At 45.0% G+C, this 21,528-nt stretch overlaps 1 protein-coding gene across 1 annotated transcript in view; it reads right to left on the reverse strand.

The window, feature by feature from the left end:
• Lhfpl2 (LHFPL tetraspan subfamily member 2) overlaps window positions 1-21,528 on the reverse strand; it is a 160,148-nt gene that overhangs the window by 13,507 nt on the left and 125,113 nt on the right. Inside the window, exon 3 of the mRNA XM_004645735.2 lies at window positions 1,704-2,346. Within this exon, the coding sequence (XP_004645792.1) occupies window positions 1,704-2,133 (430 nt within the window). The 5' untranslated portion in view covers window positions 2,134-2,346. The remainder of the gene's footprint in view (window positions 1-1,703; window positions 2,347-21,528) is intronic.

Below are 21,528 nucleotides of genomic sequence, written 5' to 3' on the forward strand. Positions count from 1 at the left end.
GCCACTAGTAACACCACAGAAATTTTAAGATAGCCATCTGAGAGACACTGTGTCTAAGGAAAATAAAAGGTATTTCTTTGAAAAGAAAAAGATGAACCAGTACTGAAACTTATATTTAACATTTTTAGAAGGTGAAATGCCTAGCTTAAGGTCATGTACCTCAGATTTCTGAAGCAAATCAAAGGGGACAATAAGCTTCACAGAAGGAGAAATCTAAGACAGAAAAACTAAGGTAGGTCTTAGTTTCCAATCTCCCTATTATTCAGAAGACGGAATGCGGATGTGCAGAGAGGGGTTACATTTATCTCAAGTGGAACTGCTAGTTGGTGACAACTGAAAAGGGAACCCTGGCCTCCCAGATTCCATGAATGCTTATGACTGACTGCCTGGGTCATTCATGGTATGGCTGATCCTGGTAGAGAAAGATCCAAGATTTGTTGCTTTGGGATGGAGAGTTTAAGAGGTGCTCTGGTGTCTGAGGGAGTACAGGGCCCTTGAGAGCAAACGTGAGTGAGAAGCAGAGCAGGTCCTCGGTGATCCCTCTTGGCCCATTCTCCCCAGCCCACCCCAGTCCTTCCTTCAAATGCATACCAGCCACAGGCCCCTAAGATTGGAGGAACAGAAAACTTTTTCTTATCAGCTGTTTGGGGGGAAAAACTGGTCATTTGATCTGTTTATGTAGAAGGCAGCTCAGCTCAAGCACTAGCTTCCAGAGAGGAGAACTCATTCATCTGGGGTCTGTTTCCTCCAAGCCCAGATCTGTTCTTATCTTCACTGGTACACCCCCGCTCCTCCCCCAGGCTGTATGCTCCCATTCTCTGAAATGGAGCCACCTTCCTTTAGGGCTGTAGGTGGATTCCTGTACCTCTTGCTAGGCTTAAACACTTAGTGAAAAGTAAATACTTTTTCCCCTTCAAAAATGAAACCAGGCCTGCCCATTAGCTCAGTTGTTTGGGGCCAGGGAGTTAGCTCAGTAGAATAAGCGTTTGCCTGGCAAGCTCAAGGGCCTGAGTTCAATCCCTGGTTCTGCAAAAAAAAAAAAAAAACCAGTAGTCTGGAGACGTCAACTACCTTAGTGTAGGACAGACTACTATCCTCTGGATTTATAGCCACCTCTTAACCCTCAGGAGAATCCTAGGAAAGTGGGGAGCATATCTCTTCCTGCAGGTCACAGCCTGTTCTCTGGGATCACCATAAAGAGGTCATACTTTCTTTCCACTGGTGTGAGAAGTTCCCAGAAAGTGGAAGGGTAGCTTGCATTTTCTATGCGTGCGCAGAACATTCTGGCAGGCTCCAGAAGACACAATTTAAACAGAGCATCTTTAAACAGAGCAGCTGATAGGCGTTCCTTCTCAGCCTCTCTTCCCAGCCAAAGCCGAACTCTGGGGGCAAGGGTGGGGCTTGCTGCTCCCGCCGAGCTCTGAGCAGTCATCCCTTCTCAGCAGCTTCTGGCCGCAGCCTCGTAGGGGATGCGCCCATTTAGAAGTGTGCTTTAATCTAGGGGGTAAGCAAAAGGGGGAAAGGGGGCAAGAGGAAGACAGTAGAGGGAGAGAATGAGTAGAGAGGGGCGAAACGGAGTCTTCACACTGAACACGGAAAAGGGGCCCACGTGGCCGACCACAGACTCGAGCTCCCAGGAGCAGAAGTTGGGAGAAAAGCTCTTGGGGAGCCGTCCTCCCTGCGCCCTCCCTGTTCCCACTTACCCGCGATTCCCTGCAGGAGCCCGCACACGTTGAAGATGCTCTTCTTCATAATACTCTGCACACACATGGTGAAGACGGACACCAGGGCCACCACGCAGAGGATGAGGATCCCCACAGCCAAGAAGATCGCGGTGGCTTGCCAAAAGCCACTGGCGATCTCGCTGAAGCTCTCGGCATAGGGCCCGCACAGCGTGTCGCGCGGGACATGCTGCAAGCCAGGGTTTCGGATGCAGCGTGCGTAAATGCCCAGCGTGGGGTGCGGGAGTTCAGGGCTCCCCTCTGCTGTCGGCTCAGCCCCAACGCCACCACGGCCCTTGGCCTTCCCTATCAGCCAGTCTGCGCTCATAAAGGCAATGAGCTCCGCAAAGGCCACCACAATACTCAGGAGGGTCCAGAGCATCGAGCGGCAGGTGACAATGACATGACACATATTGAAGTTCAAGGTGGCAATCCAGGGGTTAATCAAAATAGCCGGCCGGTGGAGCTGGAGGCGGCGCTGGCGGCCTGGGAAGGAAGTCCAGACACGGTCATTCACTCCTGCAGCCAGCGGCAGCAGCGCAGTCTCGAGCGGGCGGCATGGGTGCTGTGACACTGGTCGTAGTCTGGAGGTCGGTGGTCGGTGGTCAGGCCACAGCGGCCTCACCTAGGGCAAAGGAGAAAGGGGGGTGTGAGCGCCGGCCCGCCGGGTCCCACCCACAGCCCGGCCCCGCCCACAGCCCACCCCTCCTGGCTTTGCCGTGCCGCCCCTTGTCTCCGCCTTCTATCCAGTGCCCAGGTCCGGCCAACACGCGGGGGCACTTGGCGGGCTGGAGTAACTTTCCCCTTCTCCTTGACCACACACTCAGAACACAGCGTGGCCGGCCCGGAGGTAGCGTGGCTGGAGGCCCAGAGCCCCACCCTACAAGGGGCGGCGCCTCTGCCTGCGACCTGCTTAGAAAAGGCAGCAGGCAGGGTAGGGTGGACCTCAGCAACGCTGCAGGCTTTGGCAGATGTTCTGGAAAACTCGGTCCAGAAGCTTTCGCTCAACAGCGGAGAGTAACAATATCTAGCTTTTACTGCTGGAAATGGAATCCCAATCACTGTGGAGTGTGTCCTTCCTTGGTGAGACATGCAACAGGAAACACTCCGGAGAAAATAAACACTGCTCTCTGCACTTGTTTTCATCTATTTCTCAAGTTACTTTAGACAAAATAATATATATTAATTAAAACTCAAAAAAAGGCTAACACCTCAAAGAACTGCTAGTCGGGTGTGGTGGCACACACGAGTAATCGCAGCACTCCAGCAGGTGAGAGAGGGTGGCAATTTCGAGGCCAGCCTGAACTGCACAGTGAGATCCTGTCTCAAAAGAACTGAACTGATTTGAGAACATTATCCAAAACAAGTCTTAAAGCTCATTAACGATGCAAGTATTATTATGGTTGAGTGACATAGCAGACACTGGCCATGAGGAATGTGTCCCCTGAATTGTCCCAATTCATCACATGTGCCTTTGACTGAGCTTCATTTCCCCCAGGTCTGTAACTCAACATGCCCATTGTTTCTGGTTTCACAGAGGCTCATTCTATTCCATGGACAAATGACCTCATTACCAGAGGACTCTGCCCCAGTAGTTCAACCCCCTTCAGCGGAGCCCAAGCCCTGAGACTGGGGCTGCCAGTGCAGCTCTGTGGCCCACTTCTGCCTCCTCCCAAGGCCAGCTCCTGGGTCCCTGGACATGTGGCTCTGCTTGTAGTGATCTGCTATTCCTAACCAAGTTCAGGTCAGCTGCATGCAGACTAGTAAGAACCCTCAGCATGCTGCAGCAGGGTGAGACCGGAAAAACAGAACCCAAAGCCACTGTCCAAGCTTCACATGCCTGTTCCATAGCACACATCAGTGTTCTGCCTGCTGGCCAGCACCCACATGAGCACTGACTGCTGTCTCACAAAAGGGGATGTGTTTAAAACTTTACGCATCCCTGTCATTACACAAGTTGCTAGGAGAGCATAAACCTGGAAACATGGCACTTAGTTGTCACGCTGTGTGTTAAATGGCTGTGCTGAGAACTGGGTGAAGCAAGGTGCGGTGTCCCACTGAGCTCTGGAGTTCTTCCTCCACCACTTGGCCATGGTATATGTAACTTTTCAGAGCTCCTTCATCTGCCACCAACATGGAGCCCTATCTCAAAAGAGGGCTGCAAGGAATAAAGTGACATAGTAACTGCTCAGAAAGACCGCTTTCCTTCGCAGTGTTTCCCCTGACTTTAATAACAGTGGTCAGGTGAAAATGGGAACAATGCAGATCAGAGACCTGGCCACTGCACACAGAGAAGCTACTTGAGATGGACACTGAGTGTCCTTCCTGCTTAAGTGGGCTTCATGGGCAAACTTTTGTTTCCCTATTAACTTGTTTGCCAAGCTCAACTGGTTAAAATAGGTAAGCCAAAACACATATCCTACTGACACTATCCTATCGACACTCTCCTCCCATTTCCCAAACATTACCAAAAACAAAAGCCTTTTAAAAAATGCTACCAATATCAAAGAGATTCTGAGAAGGTAGTTTGTATTGAAAATCATCATTCTGTATGAGAATAAGAGTATGAGGCTCCTGTGGGCCTGACAGGCCATATTTGCCCACAGGCTTGTGAGCATGTGAACCAATAGGTGCAAACTCAGCCTTTTAGGAGAAGCTGAGCCTCCTACAATGCCTCCTCATTGATTAGAAAGCCAATTTGCTATTCTGTCCAGTCCAGCTCCATCTCTACCCCTCTTCTGTTTAACGTCGATTTATCACCATGGAGATGCATGCGTATTGGTCCCCTTGCTCAACTGCAGGACTCTGTCATAACCTCAGGTGATTTCAATCTTATGTACCTGTGCCATTATCAATTGGCCTCACTAGCAAGCTCTGCTCAGAGCAGGAGTGGAATTACAAATCAGGAGTGGAATCAGCTTTCAGCTTCCAAAGAGAAAATCTCTCAGTGTTCAGAAGCAGGGAAGATGGGGCACTGAGGCTCAGCAGACTAGGCCATGCAAAGTTAGGGTAGTGTTATTTAATGGCCGCATGCTTAAGCTCAGAAAGTAGAGTACCTTCTCCACCCAAAACACTCCCTTCCAAATTATCACTCTACACCAGAAGGGCTGGGATGAGGCCTTGCTCCATGTCTCTGCTTGAATTAGAAGATAAGGTGCTTTGGTCTTTCTGGCATGCCTACTAACTGCTGCAGAGTCAGAGTCAGCCATGACACACAAAGGCAAATGACCAACACTGAAGCTTCTCAGGACTAGGGCAGCTTTGCCTAGGAAAGTCAACAGTGTGGTTGGACATGGAAAAATCTGGAAACACAGCAGGGGCTTCTACAGCATGACCTGTCAGGCTGGCACCTGTTGATACAGCATCCCCATCTTCACTATAGTCCCTGGTAACTACAGGTTACTGAGTCCAGTGTTCTTCAGCAGCTCACTGTAAGCCAGGCCATCACTGCCACCTCACATAACAGTCACTAAATACACGTCACTCTAGGACATCTGGTCTTGCCATCACATCCCTGATGACCGTGGGTAACCTGGCCAACTCTCTGACTTGCTGCAAATAAAGGTACAATTGCTACGAAGGTCCACAAAGTAAACTCTTTTAGAAAATAATAATAATAATTAATGATAATAATAATAATAACAACAACAACAGGACACAAAGGAGTTGCATAGAAAACTACAGTAAGACCATAGTGAGGACAGACAGGAAGCAGCTGTGTGTAAGAGGTTGGTCTGCAGCAGCGGGCACACTGCCTACTTCACAAAGCCCCAAAGCAAACTTGGGGATGGTGCCGAGCAGCGCTAAGTTGGATCTGTCGCTCACTCAGATCGCAGGGTTCCCTCTTTGGAAGCTTCTTGGTATCAGTCAGAAGGGAGAAATGTGCGTGTGAAGTCACAGCCAGGTGGAGCTAATGGTGAGACTACCGGGACAGAATGGGGCATGGGGCATCTCCGCCTGGAAGGCTGAGGGAAACTGAAGGGCTCTGGTCACAGCTGAGCACATAGTCCAGCTCTCCAGTGGGGAACAGCAGCACACCTCCTGGGAAAGGGGTACAGGGAAGTGTTTTGAAGAAGACCACCTTGCCTCCTTACCTTGGTTCTGGTTTCCCACTCCACTATGAAAATTTCAGACACAAGTTGTCAAGAACAGACACTGAATATCCATATATCCAACACCCGGGCTCAACATTTGTCAACATCTCCCCAAGCTGGATTCCCTCACCCACAGCATACATGTATTTTTTTTCTGAACCATTTGAAAATGAGTCACACATGTCTTAATACTTCATCCCCAAATACATTAACACACACATTCTAAAATTAAGGATATTTTCCTGCATAGTCACAATAAGATTACTATACCTGAGAAAAGTGACAATAATACTTTTATTACTATGTTGTCATACTCAGATTTCACTACCCCATCCCACTTTTGTAGTAATTTCTTCTTAGAACCATGACTCAGTCAAGACTCAGGCATTACATTTGGCTAGTTAAAGAACAATTAATAGTCTTTCCTCTCTAGCCTGCACCCCCCTTCCCCATGTTGTCAACTGTTTGGAGATACTACATGAGTTATTTTACAGAATATCTAATGACTGGACTTGTCGATTTTCTCATGATGTCACACTTTTCCTTCTGGTCTGCTTCACAGAAATGGGGAGTTAATGCAAAAGACCGACTCAGATTCAGCTTACGTACTTCCAATGAGAAGCTGCCACGGGTGATGCTGTGCAATCCTCCCTTTATCCCTGGAGGAACACTACTAGGACTGCACCCAAAAATCAGAATACGTGTGTGTGTGTGTGTGTGTGTGTGTGTGTGTGTGCGTGTATATATAAACATAACTCCATGCCAAGTTTCTCTTAAGGCCAGAACAATCGTGATCTGTGGGAGCAGAGGCTGGTCATGGCAGTGTCTCTCCTGACATCCCCCCAGGGATTCTGATGCCAGAAGTGAGGATCTCTCTTGTGAGGTGCCATCCTACAAGCTACAGTGGAACCTCCTCAGATACGTGTGCTGTATTTCTTTGAATGGAGCTATGTTTTATACATAACTTAGGAAAACACAGAGATCTAAGACATCTACAAACCTAGGAGGGAGCTACAACCTCATACAGATGTAGCTCCTTCCCTCAAAATTTGTTTGAACCAAGAGAACGAGGATATGGAGAAAAAAGCTTTTGTGTAACCAGGAAGGTCAAAATTTAATTGCAGCCTAAAGTACTTGCCCAGCTCTGAACTCCAGCCATGGGAGCTGAGACACTAATGACTCATAGCTCTGGCCAGGGCAGCCCTTCAGGAGCTCATTAGTAAAAGATTTCTTAAACTAGAGTGGGAGCACAGAGTGTAAGTAATGTTTACTTGAAAGACTAGGGGTGGAGATGCCCCAACTGCTCATGAAGATGCATAAACAGGGCCAATCAACATCATAAAGCACATTGACCACAGAAGAAGAGATTTGATTTGTTGAAGAAAAAAGGCCAAGTGCATTAATGTGTGTGTTATTCTCTGAGTTATAGTCTAACCACACTTAACACTTTCTCCTGTAGTCTTGCCTGAGCTGCCGAGACAAGCTTCTCTCCTCTGTGCATCTCTGCCTCTGCGGGGAAGATGCTGAAGCTGTGGTTCTCAGCTGGGGTGGTTCTGCCCCTACTCTGCACAGCACAGGGACAGATACCAGGCAGTGTCAGGAGGCATCTGGACAGGGCTATGTGTACTGCTTGTAATTCATGGGCAAGGCTGCTCTGAACCCCACTGATGCTCAGGACAGGTCCAGCTGGAGAGCTGTCCACACAGGTGATAGGAGTCTTCTGGAAACCCTGCCTCTGGGCCTGCTCTGAGCAATTCCTTTGTGTCAGACATCCTAGTAAGGCTGTTGTGTCCCTAAGCTTGTACCACCAATCCAAGACAACAAGAAGAAAGATGCCAGAAAGTTGGGCAGAAAAGTTGGCCCAAGAGGCCAGTTCCCACTGTGGCTCTAGAGCAACCACTGTCCAACTCTGTCTTCTAAGCGGCCCATGCATTCAGATTTCTGAAGCCCACTTACACATTTTCTTTTTACTCCCCTTCTACAAATTTCCTCATCTAGAACTCTTTTTTATGTGTCTGTCCTTCTGTGACTGTCACACAGTACTGAATAAACCAACTTTCAGAAGGACAACAGGGTCGATTTTGCTAGGGTACCATGCCATGCCTGAGCCTGTGCACACTGTATGTCAAGAGCTTTTCTGGTTTGTTTAAATGAAATGAAAACCTGAGTCTCACAACTTGCTTTTTATTGTTGCTGCTTTATGTAGTTTTTAACAAAAGGCAGCTTGCAAGTTTATAATGAATTCTGTGATATCAGCCAAAATATAAGGCTTAAAATGAGCTTGTGAGTTTTTTAGGATCAATAAGAAAGCAGAGTTTGTGCTTCCCTGGCAAGCGCAAGGCCTGAGTTCAGTCCCTGGTTCCACAAAAAAAAAAAAAAAAAAAAAAAAAAGCAAAAAGCAGAGTTTTAATGGAAAAAAAATCACAAGAGTGGAAATCAAAGAAATTTACAAATAAAAATCAAGACATATAACCTCCCTCTTCATGAATTCCCACTGCAGAGGGGAAGTTTCAGTGTCTCGGCTGTGAGGATCCATGGCTCTGAGAGGCCATGGGCCACTGGGTACCTCTCTGTGCTCAGGGACACCAACGCCGTTTTCACAGTAACTGCCGGCCTCCTCACCCCTCTGTCTGGAGGCAGAAAGAGTGCTGCTAATTTCCAAGATACACCGCCACCAGCCAGGTTCCTCTAGAGCAGCTTCCTAAATCCCAGAGCTGATACATGGAGAGGATCAGGCCATCTGTTACAGCTGAGCCTCTCATACAACCCCACAGAGCTCCAGAAACCTGAGCTCTGCCCTATCCTGACTGGAGGCACCTGGGAGAGCTTCAGGGAAGACAGTACCATCACTCCAAATATTCCCTAGCCTTAGCTGGATGAGGACTGGATTTTTCCACCTCCCTGACATCAACCCTAGCCCTGGGACTTCTTTCAGCTCTTCTGGTGTGCAGAGATGCACATGAGTGTCCCTTCCCCTCTGCTGTGACTTCTGAACTACACCAGTTAGGTCCCTCCAGCAGCTGTGTACTTGACAGCAGGGTGCAGAGCCACAGCCACACCCACAGGGACATGCAATGTAGGCCAAAAGCAAGCTCCGCTGTTGCTAGTGCTGGGTGCTGGGATTATAACACTGCCTCCAAAACTCAGCTGCCTCCTGACTGGGTCAGGAATGCTTACGTTTTCTCTTTCTCATTCTCCTTGTCTCTCATTCTTTTTCTCTCAAAATAAGAAAAAAGTAATTACATGTTAAAAAAAATCTCCTCTCCCCAGGCCTCACTTCTCTGAGATATAAGATCCATAAACTATTGAGTGATTAGGAATACATACTTGTAATTTCAAAATTTTTAAACATCTGAGAAAACAGCAAAATAGACTCATATGATGCATCCACACCCAGTTTATTACACATTGCACAACTCAGTGATCTCACAGCTAGAGCTCAGCCTGTGCAGTGTCTTAACTTTCCTTAATGAGAATGCCAAGTCCAAAGAAATGCAGAGCTTTAAACTTTCATTTATTAGCTTGAGGAATTCCCTCGATCCAAATAATGTTTTAACGAAGCTTCAGAGGATGCAGACTCTTTGTGGGAAGGAAGGTCCATGGAAGGCTGCAGAAGCTTAGGGACTTGCAAATACAGAGTGTTCTTGGCCCCCAGATTTGGCTGATCTAAGGGTCCAGGATGCACAGCTGAGAGGAGGAGACCCCGTGAGCTTTCTTCTCTGCAGCAGGGATGAAGTCACTGCAGGCTCGGAAATCAAGAGGTTCCCTTTTTTTGGGAACTCTGAATCTCATTCCTTGTTCATACAACCCAGAATTCTCTTTCTGGGGAGAGGGACATCTTCTAACAGCTTTCAACAATAGTGAAACATAGTAAGCAGAGAGAACACTCAACTGAGTGTTTCACAAAAAAGGGTGTGTGTCACAAGACCGGACCCAGATACAAAAACCAAGTACTTGCTTGGGCAGGTACTTGGGCAGAGATGGCTGTAGGTTCCCACTGTGCTGCCCAGTCAGGAGAAGTGCAAGGGCTGCTCAACAGAGTGGGCAAGGATGAAGCCCATCCCATTTATGCTCAAATATAAGGCTATGGACACCCAGGGGCCCCAGTAGGCTCCTGTCACCTCATCCCCCAGCACAGACCAAGCTGGAACAGGCAACTCCCCGACAACTCGTGTGGCCCTCAGTGAAAGAAAGTTGTAGGCAAGAGAGCTCAGGAAAGCCACTGCAGATAAAGAAGGCTGCATTTTGGTTAGGTTAAAAAAAGTCCTGGGTACTAATGTAGTTTCCCAAGGTGGGTGAACCAACAGACTTCACTTTTCCACAGTCCGATTCGTCATGGTGCAGGACCAGACACTGAATATGGCAATCAAATTCCTTTCCTGAGCATCCCAAGGCCCATGCTCTCCCACAGTGGGGTGGCTGATAATTTTGGGTCCCTGCATAAAATGGGGGCCTAAAATGTCCGAGGGGGATCTGTCAGGCTTACAGAAAGGTGCATAGGGCAAACCCTGCTCCACTCTTCTATGGCAATGAGCCCATGCAGCAAGGCCGCATCATAGTGATTCAGTGAAGAACTAGATTATCTGAATTTGAGTCCTGATTCTAACACTTCCTATGAGGTGGTATTGGACATGGTTGTGCTCTTGTTCCTCAGTTACTGTGCCTGTAGAATGGTGTAAGGACCAGACCTATCACACAGAGACCTAAGCATCAACTAAGTTAGAATAAACAGCAAGCTTAGCACTAGGCTCCCCATGAGGCTGGACCTCTGCGCATGAACTATCCTTCCCGGAACAGGATCCAGGCTCTTCCTCCCTCCACCTGGCATAAACACCTCTGAGGTAGTATCTCAGGCAGTCCTTGAGCCATTAGATCTTCCTATTCTAGGACCCACCTGACTGGCAAAGAATCAGCCTCACCTTCAAACACTAATTTCCCCATGTGAAGGGACCCATATGGCAGGAAGAACACAACACAGAACTAACCCCATTTCAAAGTCTAGTTAACCAGACTTTCTTAACTAGTTCTGTGTGTCTGGCGTAAAGAAAGTACTAATGCACAGGGTTTACAAGGAGCAATCAAAATATAAGGCAAAGATTTTCAAATTTCCTCTTTTGGAAGTATCTTTATGAGATGTGATCGAAACTACAGTGAACGCTGCTGCTGAGGGCCATCCAACAGAAAGGCTGGTTCATAAAAATAGTATGGTACGTCCTCAACCACCTTAGTCACTGTATCTAGCACCATACGACTTTTGATTCTTTCCAAAGTCAAAATGACTATGAAAGGTAAACATTTTGAATTGATTCAGATGACTGAGCCCATCAGGACAGCACCATTACAGACACTCACAGAGGAGGCTCTTGGAACTACTTCAGAAAGTGGCAAGAACAATAGCATAAGTGTGTTCAAGTGATGATGGCATTTTAAGAGGGATAAATAGCAAGGTGCCTTTAGCTGTAATAAAAGGCTTTTTAAAACATTAAATATTCACTGTATATCTTGATCATGCCCTGTACATGGTAAGAACCATTACTACTGTCATATTGACCAACATTGAGTTTTCTATTACTTGTCTCCACAAGCTACAAAAATTACTTTCTATTATCATCATAACTTCTCTAAGACTGAAGTTCATCTAATGCAGAAACCCCACCTGGAAGACATGACATGGGTCTTGCCTAGCTGATGTGTGACCACACGCATAACCTTTGATACTTCTGGCTTCAATGTCTCAGGCACAAAGTGAAGGCAATGGCTCTGCAGATCACCTTTCACATTCAGCTTAACTCGTTTCAGGCATATAAGCACCTCTTTCCCTCGTCTTCCAAGCCCGCGGCTCCTCAAGAGCAGAGGGAAGCCTCAGGGTGGCAGGGAGAGGGGACATGGAAAATTATGAGGAACGTCAAGCACAAAGCTCAAAGGTTGCAGAAGTAATGGTCATATCTGGTCATACAGCTAACAAGACAGGGCTGAAACACATGTGCAGGCACAGCACTCGGAACTGTCCTGGCACCTGTCCACTAAAGCACATAGGCTGGACTGATTTCTTCTTCCATTAGCATTTTTTGGGAAGTGGGGTGGGAGAATCCAACCCAATTCCCATTCTTGAGAACAGGGTACAGCAGGCTCCATCCTTTTTTTGGGCTAACAACTAGCAAGGCCCCCTCTAGAGGGCCTTTAGCTTCTAAGAAGGTCCTACAATTAAAGAAAGCTTTAATTGTTTCTGAAAAACTACAGGTCATAAAAAGGGTCCTTTCTTCCTTATGTATTTTTGCTCCCTTGTAAAGAAGTACAATGTTTGAAGTCATGAATAACTTCATAGCTATATGCCATTGGACATAATAGAATACAAAAAGTAGCCCTTTTTAAAAGTATTTACATTTTGGTATCATATGTCAAGAAAGGTATCTGCTGATGCACATTAATGCATGTTAATGTGAGCTCTTCAGTTAAAAAGCCATCGATGTGGGAAATTCCTACTTAACTGCTTCAGATTCAGGCAGGAGTTAAGAGCCATATTCCTCATTTCAAAACATAAACCATATGAAACTGTCCTTTAACAAAGCATAACCCTTTTTTATCATAAAGGCTAAGAACTATGGTGTGTCAAACCTTTTATTCTTTAGAAAATTTCTATTAATGCTAGATAACTATGGGCTTATCAAACCCTTGTGTATTCTTTAGTTTCTATTGATTAATTTAATTTTATGAATATTACCATATTAAACAATGAATGCTTAACAAGAAATCACAAAAATAAAGAATTACATTTTTAATATTTCTTGTTTATAAAAAAGCATCAAAATTTTCAACAATGACTGGTTTTGGATATACAAAGTCTTAAAAAGAACAACAAATTTCTCTATGAACTAAAAGGAAAATACCAACAGTATTCTGTAACAAAAATAACCTTTACTTCAATTATCACACCTAAATAAGAAAATATGGTTTCACTGAAATAAAATGTCAAATATGCAATGAATGTTTACAGCAGATATCCACATTTTCATATCAGCTGTCTATTTACTTACAAAACCTAAAAGATAATATCAAAAATAATAAATTCCTGTATGAATTAGAATGAAAATAACATTCTACGAAATAATAGGCTCTACTTCAATTATCACACTAGAAAATAAGGTGCCAATAAAGTATCAAATGTTTAATGAGTGCTTACAATAGACATCAGCATTTTCACATCAGCTGTGTACCTCCGTACTAACCTACGAGATAACATCAGAGATAAAAACCCACGTGAGCTACAATGTAGGCACAAATAAAAGTCTACCACAGAAATAATCTTTGCTTCAACTGACACTGCCAGGGCAGTCTTCACACAGGACAACTGCATGTTCCATGCATATGTCTCACTTCGCTGATGGCACATGAGCTTAGCTTTCCTCTCCCACATGATAATTCTCGTCACCTCTCTTTGCTTCCTGTTTTGTACTACATTGTACAATGTGCACTAACAGGGAAATAAGATGTCAATAAAATAAAATATCAAATGTATAATGAGTGCTTAAAATAGATATCCATATTTTCACATCACCTGTTCACTCACTTACAAAACCTAAGACATAACATCAGAAATAAAAACCTATGTTGAGGAGCCAGGGAAATCACTCAGTGGCATAGTGCTGCCTGGCAAGTGCAAGGCCCTGCGTTGGAGTCCTAGTGCAAAAAAAAAAAGCCAAAACGAAACAAAACAAAAACCAAACAAACAAAAATCCCTGGGAACTGCAATGAAAATACCATCAGAACTCTACAACAAAATTAATCTTTGCTTCAAGCGTCACACCCAACGCAGTTTTCACACATGAAAACTGCATGTTACATATACAAGAATCACTTACACTGACAGTATGTATGTTTTATTTCCCCGGCCTTTCTTGTAGGGCATGGCTGGCATCTTTTCGGTTTCCCTGTTGTCATCTTTTGGGATGATGCACGTGTCAGATCACCAGAGTGACCCACAGTTTTTTTACATAGTTCCCTGGGAAGAAACACTTTGTTTTTCCTCGGCTGTAAATGATCTCCTATGAATTCCAGTCCCAATCTTCTAAAAAATTTCTCTGTAGTATTTTCCACTTGTTGCTTTCTTTGTAAACTATCAAAAGAAGTCCTACATCCTTTAACTGTCACTGCCCCCTGCCCAATTCCCAGCCTCGGCAGCTGTGACTCTATCTCTGGAGACCTACCAATTCTGGACATTTCTTATAACTGGAGTCACATATTACCTGGCCTTTTGTGTCTGACTTCTTTAGTTTTTGAGGTTTATGCTTCATTTTTTATGGCCAAATACTATTCCATTGTATTGAGAGGCTATATTTTCTTTATCCGTTCATCTGTTGATGGACATTTGGGCTGGTTCCATTGTTTAATTATTATGAAAACTAGAACCCAACTTATCATTCAGACCACAAATGCCCACAGAGTGCATAACAATGTGGCAGGGGAGGCACTGGGAGGATACACAGACTCCTCTGCCCCTGAGAAGCCATCATGGCAGTTGTAACTATGGCTGCAGCTATAATAGAGACTGAGGCCGATGAGGACCCCAACCAAGTCACTGAAAACTCAGGGTGCTGGCAGAGGGGCAGTTGTGAGAGGTGAGAATCTCAAGCAAACCATAGTAATGCTTTATTGAAACAAAAAACCTGGAAAGTTATGGGTGGTTAAGTCAAAAAGGCTGAGCCATACTAACTGCTTATGTTTTGAGCAAATCACACCATTGATCAGACATTGTGTGTGTGTGTGTGTGTGTGTGTGTGTACTGTGTATGTTGTCTGTGTGGGGTGTATATGTATAGAAAAGGAATATGAAAGATATTGATTGATTGATTGTTGTTTTGAGATGGGGTCATGCTATGTAGTTCAGGCTGGCCTTGAATTCACTATATAGCCCAGCCTACTCTCAAACTCTTTGCAGTAATCCTGCATCAGCTGGATTATAGAAGTGTGTAACCACACCTAGTGGCTGAATATTTAATCCAGGCATATTTGCTAGAATTTTCCATAATGAATTTTAAGCAGAGGAATTAAAATGAATTCTAAGATCTCACAGCTCCTCTTACATATCCAAATTTTGCAACTCACAGAATTCTTCGTGAACCCTTTATGAAGATTTTCAAAAAAGTAGGATGACCTTTAAGTGAGCCTGGCTGTCTAATACAAATCCTGTCCAGACAGAAACCCCAAGGACATATTGCATTAGGCAGCATTAGAAGACAAACAGGCACTGCTAGACATGGAGTCCCGTGTGGTATGTCAAAGGGCTGGGGTGACACGTGTTTGGTCCAGCTTTGCCCCTGTGTATTTCTGCTACAGAAGGCAGTACCCTCGGTTCTGGGAAGCTATACAGATGCCTCATAATTATTCACAGAAAGTCTGCACTTCACAGAGCATACACATGATCCCACCAGAGGAAGAGTTTGTGAGTATAACTTGTGATTCTCCAAAAGGAACTTGTAGCTCCTTTCCTATCTGTCCCTTCCTGCTAAGTGCTCTCTCAACCTTTGACCATCAGGCAGTTTTCAGAAGGGGGATAAGCAATGGACAAGCTTTCCTGCTTATATAAGGTGCTTAATATCCACAAGCATCCTCATGTTCTCATCAGAAATTAAATAGATTTGAAGTGGGCTTCTGATCATTCCCCAGAAACCACATGGCCACATCCGGGAATGAATGGTGAACTGATCTCAGTGTGTGACAGGCAACATTCCCGTAGTATAACCAGCAACTTCTGGAGTTTGGTTAAGTGCCAGTGCTCAGACACCAAAGTGACAACTCCTCATCCTCAGGGGATTGGAGCTTGGGGTGACAGGCAAGTCAGCAGACAGTGAAAGCCCAGAGCCATCAGAGTCCTACTTAGGTGAAAGTGGCTCTGTGTGCCAGGAGTTGAGAAGCAAGGGAGCCTGCAAGGAAAAAATTCAGAAGAGGAGCCTGACTGTGACGGATCTGTGTGGTGCTTAAAATTTTTAACTTTGTTCTATGCATTATGATGGGAGTAGGGGGACCTAGATTTTCACTGTATAAAAAATAAGATCAAATAAAAAGATGAATCATCTAGAGTACCCCCCCCAAAAAAAATAAAATAAAAAATAAGATCAGATGTGCATTTTAGAAAAAACACTTCTAGAATGCTTGCAAAGGTTACTCAAGAAATGGGAAGAGAAAAACAAGCCTCAAGTTACCCATGTGTATACATCCAGGTGCACATAGGACCTGTGGGGAGCTAAGGATCACCACATCTGGTCCTTGGGGCTCCTGTACTGCGAGCCACTGAAGCTGGAAGTTGGTCATATGTGTGAGGGCAGGACAAAGCCACAATTCCTAAAGCAGGTGAGCTACCTGAATCCTAAGAAAAACTTTCTGCCTGGTCATTATTGACTATTAGTTGCTAGGCAACCGTGTGTCTTATAACTTTGCAAAGGTATAAACATCCCTACTGTTGTTCTGGGGGTCGTCTGCCAGTCAGGCAATGGGTCAGCACCTGACCTCAGCTATTATCTTGTCTTTATTTTCTAAATCCTCTCACCACTGTTTTCTCCCAGGGACTACCAAGAGACCAATAAATTCCACACTCCTGAACTACAGAGCCAGCATAACTGCCAAGAGGCTGTGTATGCCACTACAGCCAGGCAAGCCCAGGGGCAACCAGGAGGGCCAGGTAAGGCAGGCTAAGAGCCTAAGTTACTGCAGTGCAGTGGTGGGCTTCAGAATTGCTTACGGGGGGAACAGTGAGGCTTCTATACTAACTGCCAGCTATGGTTCTGAAGTTAATGGAGAAAGAGGAGTCAAGGATGATACCTATAGCGCTTGGGAGACTTAAGCAGAGGATTCCTTAAGTTGAGCCTATGAGACCAACACAGTGAGACTATCTTCTCAGAAAGAAAGAGAGAAATAGATATAGATATAGATATAGATATAGATATAGATATAGATATAGATATAGATATATAGACATACACATGCACATAGATATCCAGATTTCTATGTAACTTCTTGAAGGTTTCTAGTCCCTAGAATAAGCCTATGGGAGAAGAGACATGTTAGGTGAGGTCATGAGTCTAGTCCAGACCAAGAAGTACCCAAGATACCTGTGGTACAAGTCAGGCCATCGAGAGACTTAGAAACTACTAAAGAAAGAACAGCTGGGGAGTGGATGGGATTGCCCATGGTGAGGGTATGCAGTGAGATAACAAGAGGGTTTGGGTACCATCTGTTCCAGAGATGGAAAGGGGACCAAAGAATGAGGAGGAAATGTGTCCAGGCGGGACAAGGCAGAGAGACTGGGATGGAGCACAATGGTCAGCAGAGATTGGTAGCAATCCTGAAATCCACAGCTACAAAGCAGACATTTTATCTAAAAGGAAGTAATGCACTTGATAAGCAGGAATTAAAGTCAGTTTCACTGTGGACTAAGATGCACATGAAGATGTGGTATGTCGCATTTTTGCTTAATCCTCAATTTTCCAGCCCCAAGTGTTTAAATAAAAGACAAAAAGTGCCAGGAAGTGCTTTACTTGAGTAGCTGATACAATAAACAGGCAGATAGGGCAATGTTGAAACAAAGAAGAGTGGGAAGCCCACCATGGTGTGGGTGTTGTGGGGCTCATGGGGGCTGCAGGGAAGGAAACACACAGGACAACACACAGATGTCTACATTTTCTCTGCCAGAGTTCAGACAAACAGGAAGACCTTAAACTTCTCCAACTGGGAATGCAGAAGGGCCAAGCACATGACTGGAACACAAAAACAGAAGGTTGTGATTAAGACTGCAAGAAACACTCCATACAAAATCTACATCCAGCCTCATTCTCAGGGAAATGCAGTCCTGGCTCAAACCACCCTAGTCCTGCCCCTGGCCTTGCAGCCTCCCCGGGGCTGTTCAAGAGGGTTTCAGGCACACGTTCTATGGGGCCGTATGAATTGCATTCACTCATGGGACCTAAGCATGGCCAAGACACCACATTTCACAACTCTAAGATTTCCTGCTGACATCTAATAGAGAATTTATGCATATGTAGCCTTTCAGTGAGAACCAGAGGAAAAATGTCTGGCATAATTTTCCAAATGACCATATCACAACAGGGGAGAGGAGCTATTGGGTCTCCTTCCAAATCTCAAAAGTCAGGGATTTAAAGGAATGTTCCCCTTTGTATAGTTACATATCTTTTCTCCCTACTAATTTTAAAATAATTTTTACAACTCTACAAATAAGAAATATTTCTGGAAATAATTAGTTTCAGAACATCACTTAGATGATACAATGCTCTGCTACACGTCTACTAAGTGTTGCTTGTCCTTGGCACTTACTTGTACCCCGGGGGGGCTGGGTAACTGTTAGCTGGACTTGTCCCATAAACTCAGGATATTTAGCAACATCCCTAATTTCTTGCCATTTCACGCTGGTACTGCGCCCCCAGCTATAACCAAAAAAACCAGTTTCAGGACATTGCCAAATGCCCCTCGGGGACAATTCTGCTCTAGAAATTATTTACTTGTGGCTAAGGCACAGTCTCTGGAGTGGGGTAAAAGTCAAAATCTGGTTATACTGCACTAGCAAAATAAAGCAGGGCAAATATGTGCCTCACTTTTCCCAGCTGTAAATGGAGGTGCTACACCAACTTCATAGGGTTGGTAATATAGCAAATATAGATAAATGCTTTACACAGAGCTGGCTCATAGTAAGCATTTAATGAGCAGCACCAATGATGGTTAAAAGCAGAATCACAGACCCATGACTCTGGAGGACACAAATGGATAGGCACCATGTGGTCACTGATAGAAAAATGTCCATGAAGCTCCTGTTTACACAGTACACTCCTGACAAGTATGTTAAAAACACAAACACATGTTAATATTAACCTTGGGGAAAATCAAGTTATTTTATATTTAGGGGAGAAAAGGGAACAAAGGAATAAAGGGAAAAATGAAATGAGAAAATTGATATAGACCCAGGAAAACCAGCCTGACATAAGGAGGAAAAGATCAAAATTCTTACCTTGTAAGAAGTACTCAGAGAGCTGGGCATGGTGGTATACACCTATAATCCCAGCCTTGGGTAGGCTGAGGCAGGAGGATTGCTGCAAGTCTGAGGTCAGCCTGGGCTACAAAATAAATTCAAGGCCAGCCTGAACTATATAGCGAAAAGAAGTACTGAGTGAGGCGTAGTGGTGCATGCATATAATCCTAGCCCTCTGGGAGTCTGAGACAGGGGGATCACAAGTTTGAGCCCAGCCTGGGCAACTTAGCAACTTGTAAAAAATAAGGGCTGGAGATGCAGCTCAGTGTTAAGGCCTCAAATACCAGGACTAAAGATGGTTCTCAATGTTACAAGTTAAAATAACCAGGCTGGATCTTGGGAAAGATACTATGGTAAAAGCTGGTGAGAAGTGCTAAAGATGGACACTGAAAGGTGAGGACAGTCATGATATGCCACATGAGAAGACAACAGAGCCAAATGTCAAGAAAAAGGGACATGGAACACTGAGGATCCCTCCAGCTGGAGCTGCCCTCCTGCTTATTTCTGCACACATAGCTGCTGAGGAAGTGGCAGAGCCTCCTCAGAATCTACTGTTTAAGGCACCAAACATGGTCTTCCCACTAGCTGTCCCCTGGCACCTCTGTGAAAACTGAGAAAGGTCCCCGAGCCATTGCCTTCTGCTTCCTCTGGCCCACAACAGTCTCGGCATCCCACAGAGCCTTCCCCTCTGCACACGTTCTGCTGCTGCTTCACCCCCCAGGGGGTGTGGAGGGGACATGCGGCCACAAACACAATGCGTCCATGAGGAACTATGCTTTCAAGAGCCTGGGGTACTTAGTGACTTTACCCAACAGCCAAATCTGAAATAAGCTATTAGAAACAACCATTTGGAATTTCTATCTAACTCAAACAGAATGTAACACCAGATGGAATATATCTCAAAAGTCAGCCAGTCCAAAGTACAGCAGTCTTTTTAAGACAAAACCTGGAAATACTGGGTAAAATATTGTGTTTACTATCCTTTTTCGACTTGTGTTATACCTTGCTATGTGGTTGTCCATTATATTCTCCAAATGCACCCTCTTTCTCTTTCCTCATTGAAAGTGAAATAATAACCCAGAAAGGCAGCGGGCTTGTGCTCCCTGCTTGAGAGAATGCACATTAGCATTCAACAATGCACCCACTCAACTATAATCTCCTGAGCCAAGTGGTGCCCACATGAAACCCCCCGGAGGCGAGTAATTTTTTTACACTGATACACTATTCTATTGCTGTCAGCTGAATGCATTCTAAGAATCAAATGAGGAAAACAAGACAGCCCTCCATTCTTTCCTCAAGGAAGGCCACACAATGCCCTCTGTGTGACCCCAACATTGAATCAAAGATACAATGGCAGTTACTTTCCAGGGTAATTTTCATGAGATAGAGAATGTCTACAAGCACAGTGTAGAAAAGTAAAGCATTTGGTGTAAGTGAACTATCTAACAGGTAGAGAAAATTAGAAAGCTGACAAACACGCATACAGCATACTTAAAGTACCTTAAAAAATTCTGACAACAAATGGGGCTGGGGAGATAGCTCAGTCGAATAAGCGCTTGCCTGGCAAGTGCAGGGTCCTGAGTTCAATCCTCGGTCCCACCAAAAAACATTCTGAGAAATTATAAAGGGGTGAATATTAAAGTCACATTCAAATTAATCTGGAAACACCCGGCCCTCGTGGCAGCAGCCACCTCCCTGCTACCATAGTCAAGTCACCACTTCCATGGTGTGCTCAGGGCCGGGCTGAGGCTGAGTATCAAGGGCTCTGTTCCTGCTTTGGCTGGGGCCAGACACCTTGGAGACAGAAAAGCAAGTGCACTTGGGTACTCTGTTTTTAACTCAGTTGAGAGGGGAAATCAGGAAGCGAAACTGCAGAGTGGGCACCTGGGAAGCTCTTTGAGTTGCTGACATCACTTTTTCAAAGGTTCAAATGTGAGGTCACATGAGCAAGACCTAGACATGCAGAAGGCTAGTGAGCTGCGACACGACCCATGGACCACCTCTGGGGTGGCGGAGTCTACCCTGCCACTTGTGATAGTTTTTAACTCAAAAGAATCGGAAATCTGGTCCTGTTATTTTCACCTGCCCCCCTGCATGTTTTTCAGGCAAAGTCTTTTGTCTGAAAACACATTTAGATTGCTTGTTTCACTGCACTTCTAAAGAAGTCAAAGAAAAATTCGTTTTAGCCTTCAGTTTATTCACATGAAAAAGAGGGAAAATAAGAATTAACAGATGTTAATGTCAAGCAGCTTTTAGCCCATTGAAGAGAAACTGAACACAATTCAACTGGCAAGACTGGCCACACCTCCTGGACTCCTCCCTGGCCCTGGTCTGTACAGAGCTCACTCACTGAACTGCAGGGTGAGAGCTTCCTCTGTGACTCACGGGGGACCCAGGACGGTTGGGCCCTGGAGGAGGGAGTAGACATCTAAGAGTCATCAGCTTCTGCTTGTCATTTCTCTCGTTTCTCAGTTCCAACAAGCTCCCTTTCTTTATTTTCTAAACCTGATAGTTGCTGCTAACTTTTAATCTCTGAGCTACTCCCACCTACCTAAAATTGGGTTTCTCCTTAGGGTAACTTTTCAGTAAGAGCAAACAATACTGAAAAGTTTAAAACAACATTTTTCATGGGTTTTTAATTACTGCAATTTACCTGCTGCAGACGTCTTGCTTAACATACT

Source organism: Octodon degus, unplaced genomic scaffold (genome assembly GCF_000260255.1).
Source record: "Octodon degus isolate 3935 unplaced genomic scaffold, OctDeg1.0 scaffold00238, whole genome shotgun sequence".
Classification (NCBI taxonomy): domain Eukaryota; kingdom Metazoa; phylum Chordata; class Mammalia; order Rodentia; family Octodontidae; genus Octodon; species Octodon degus.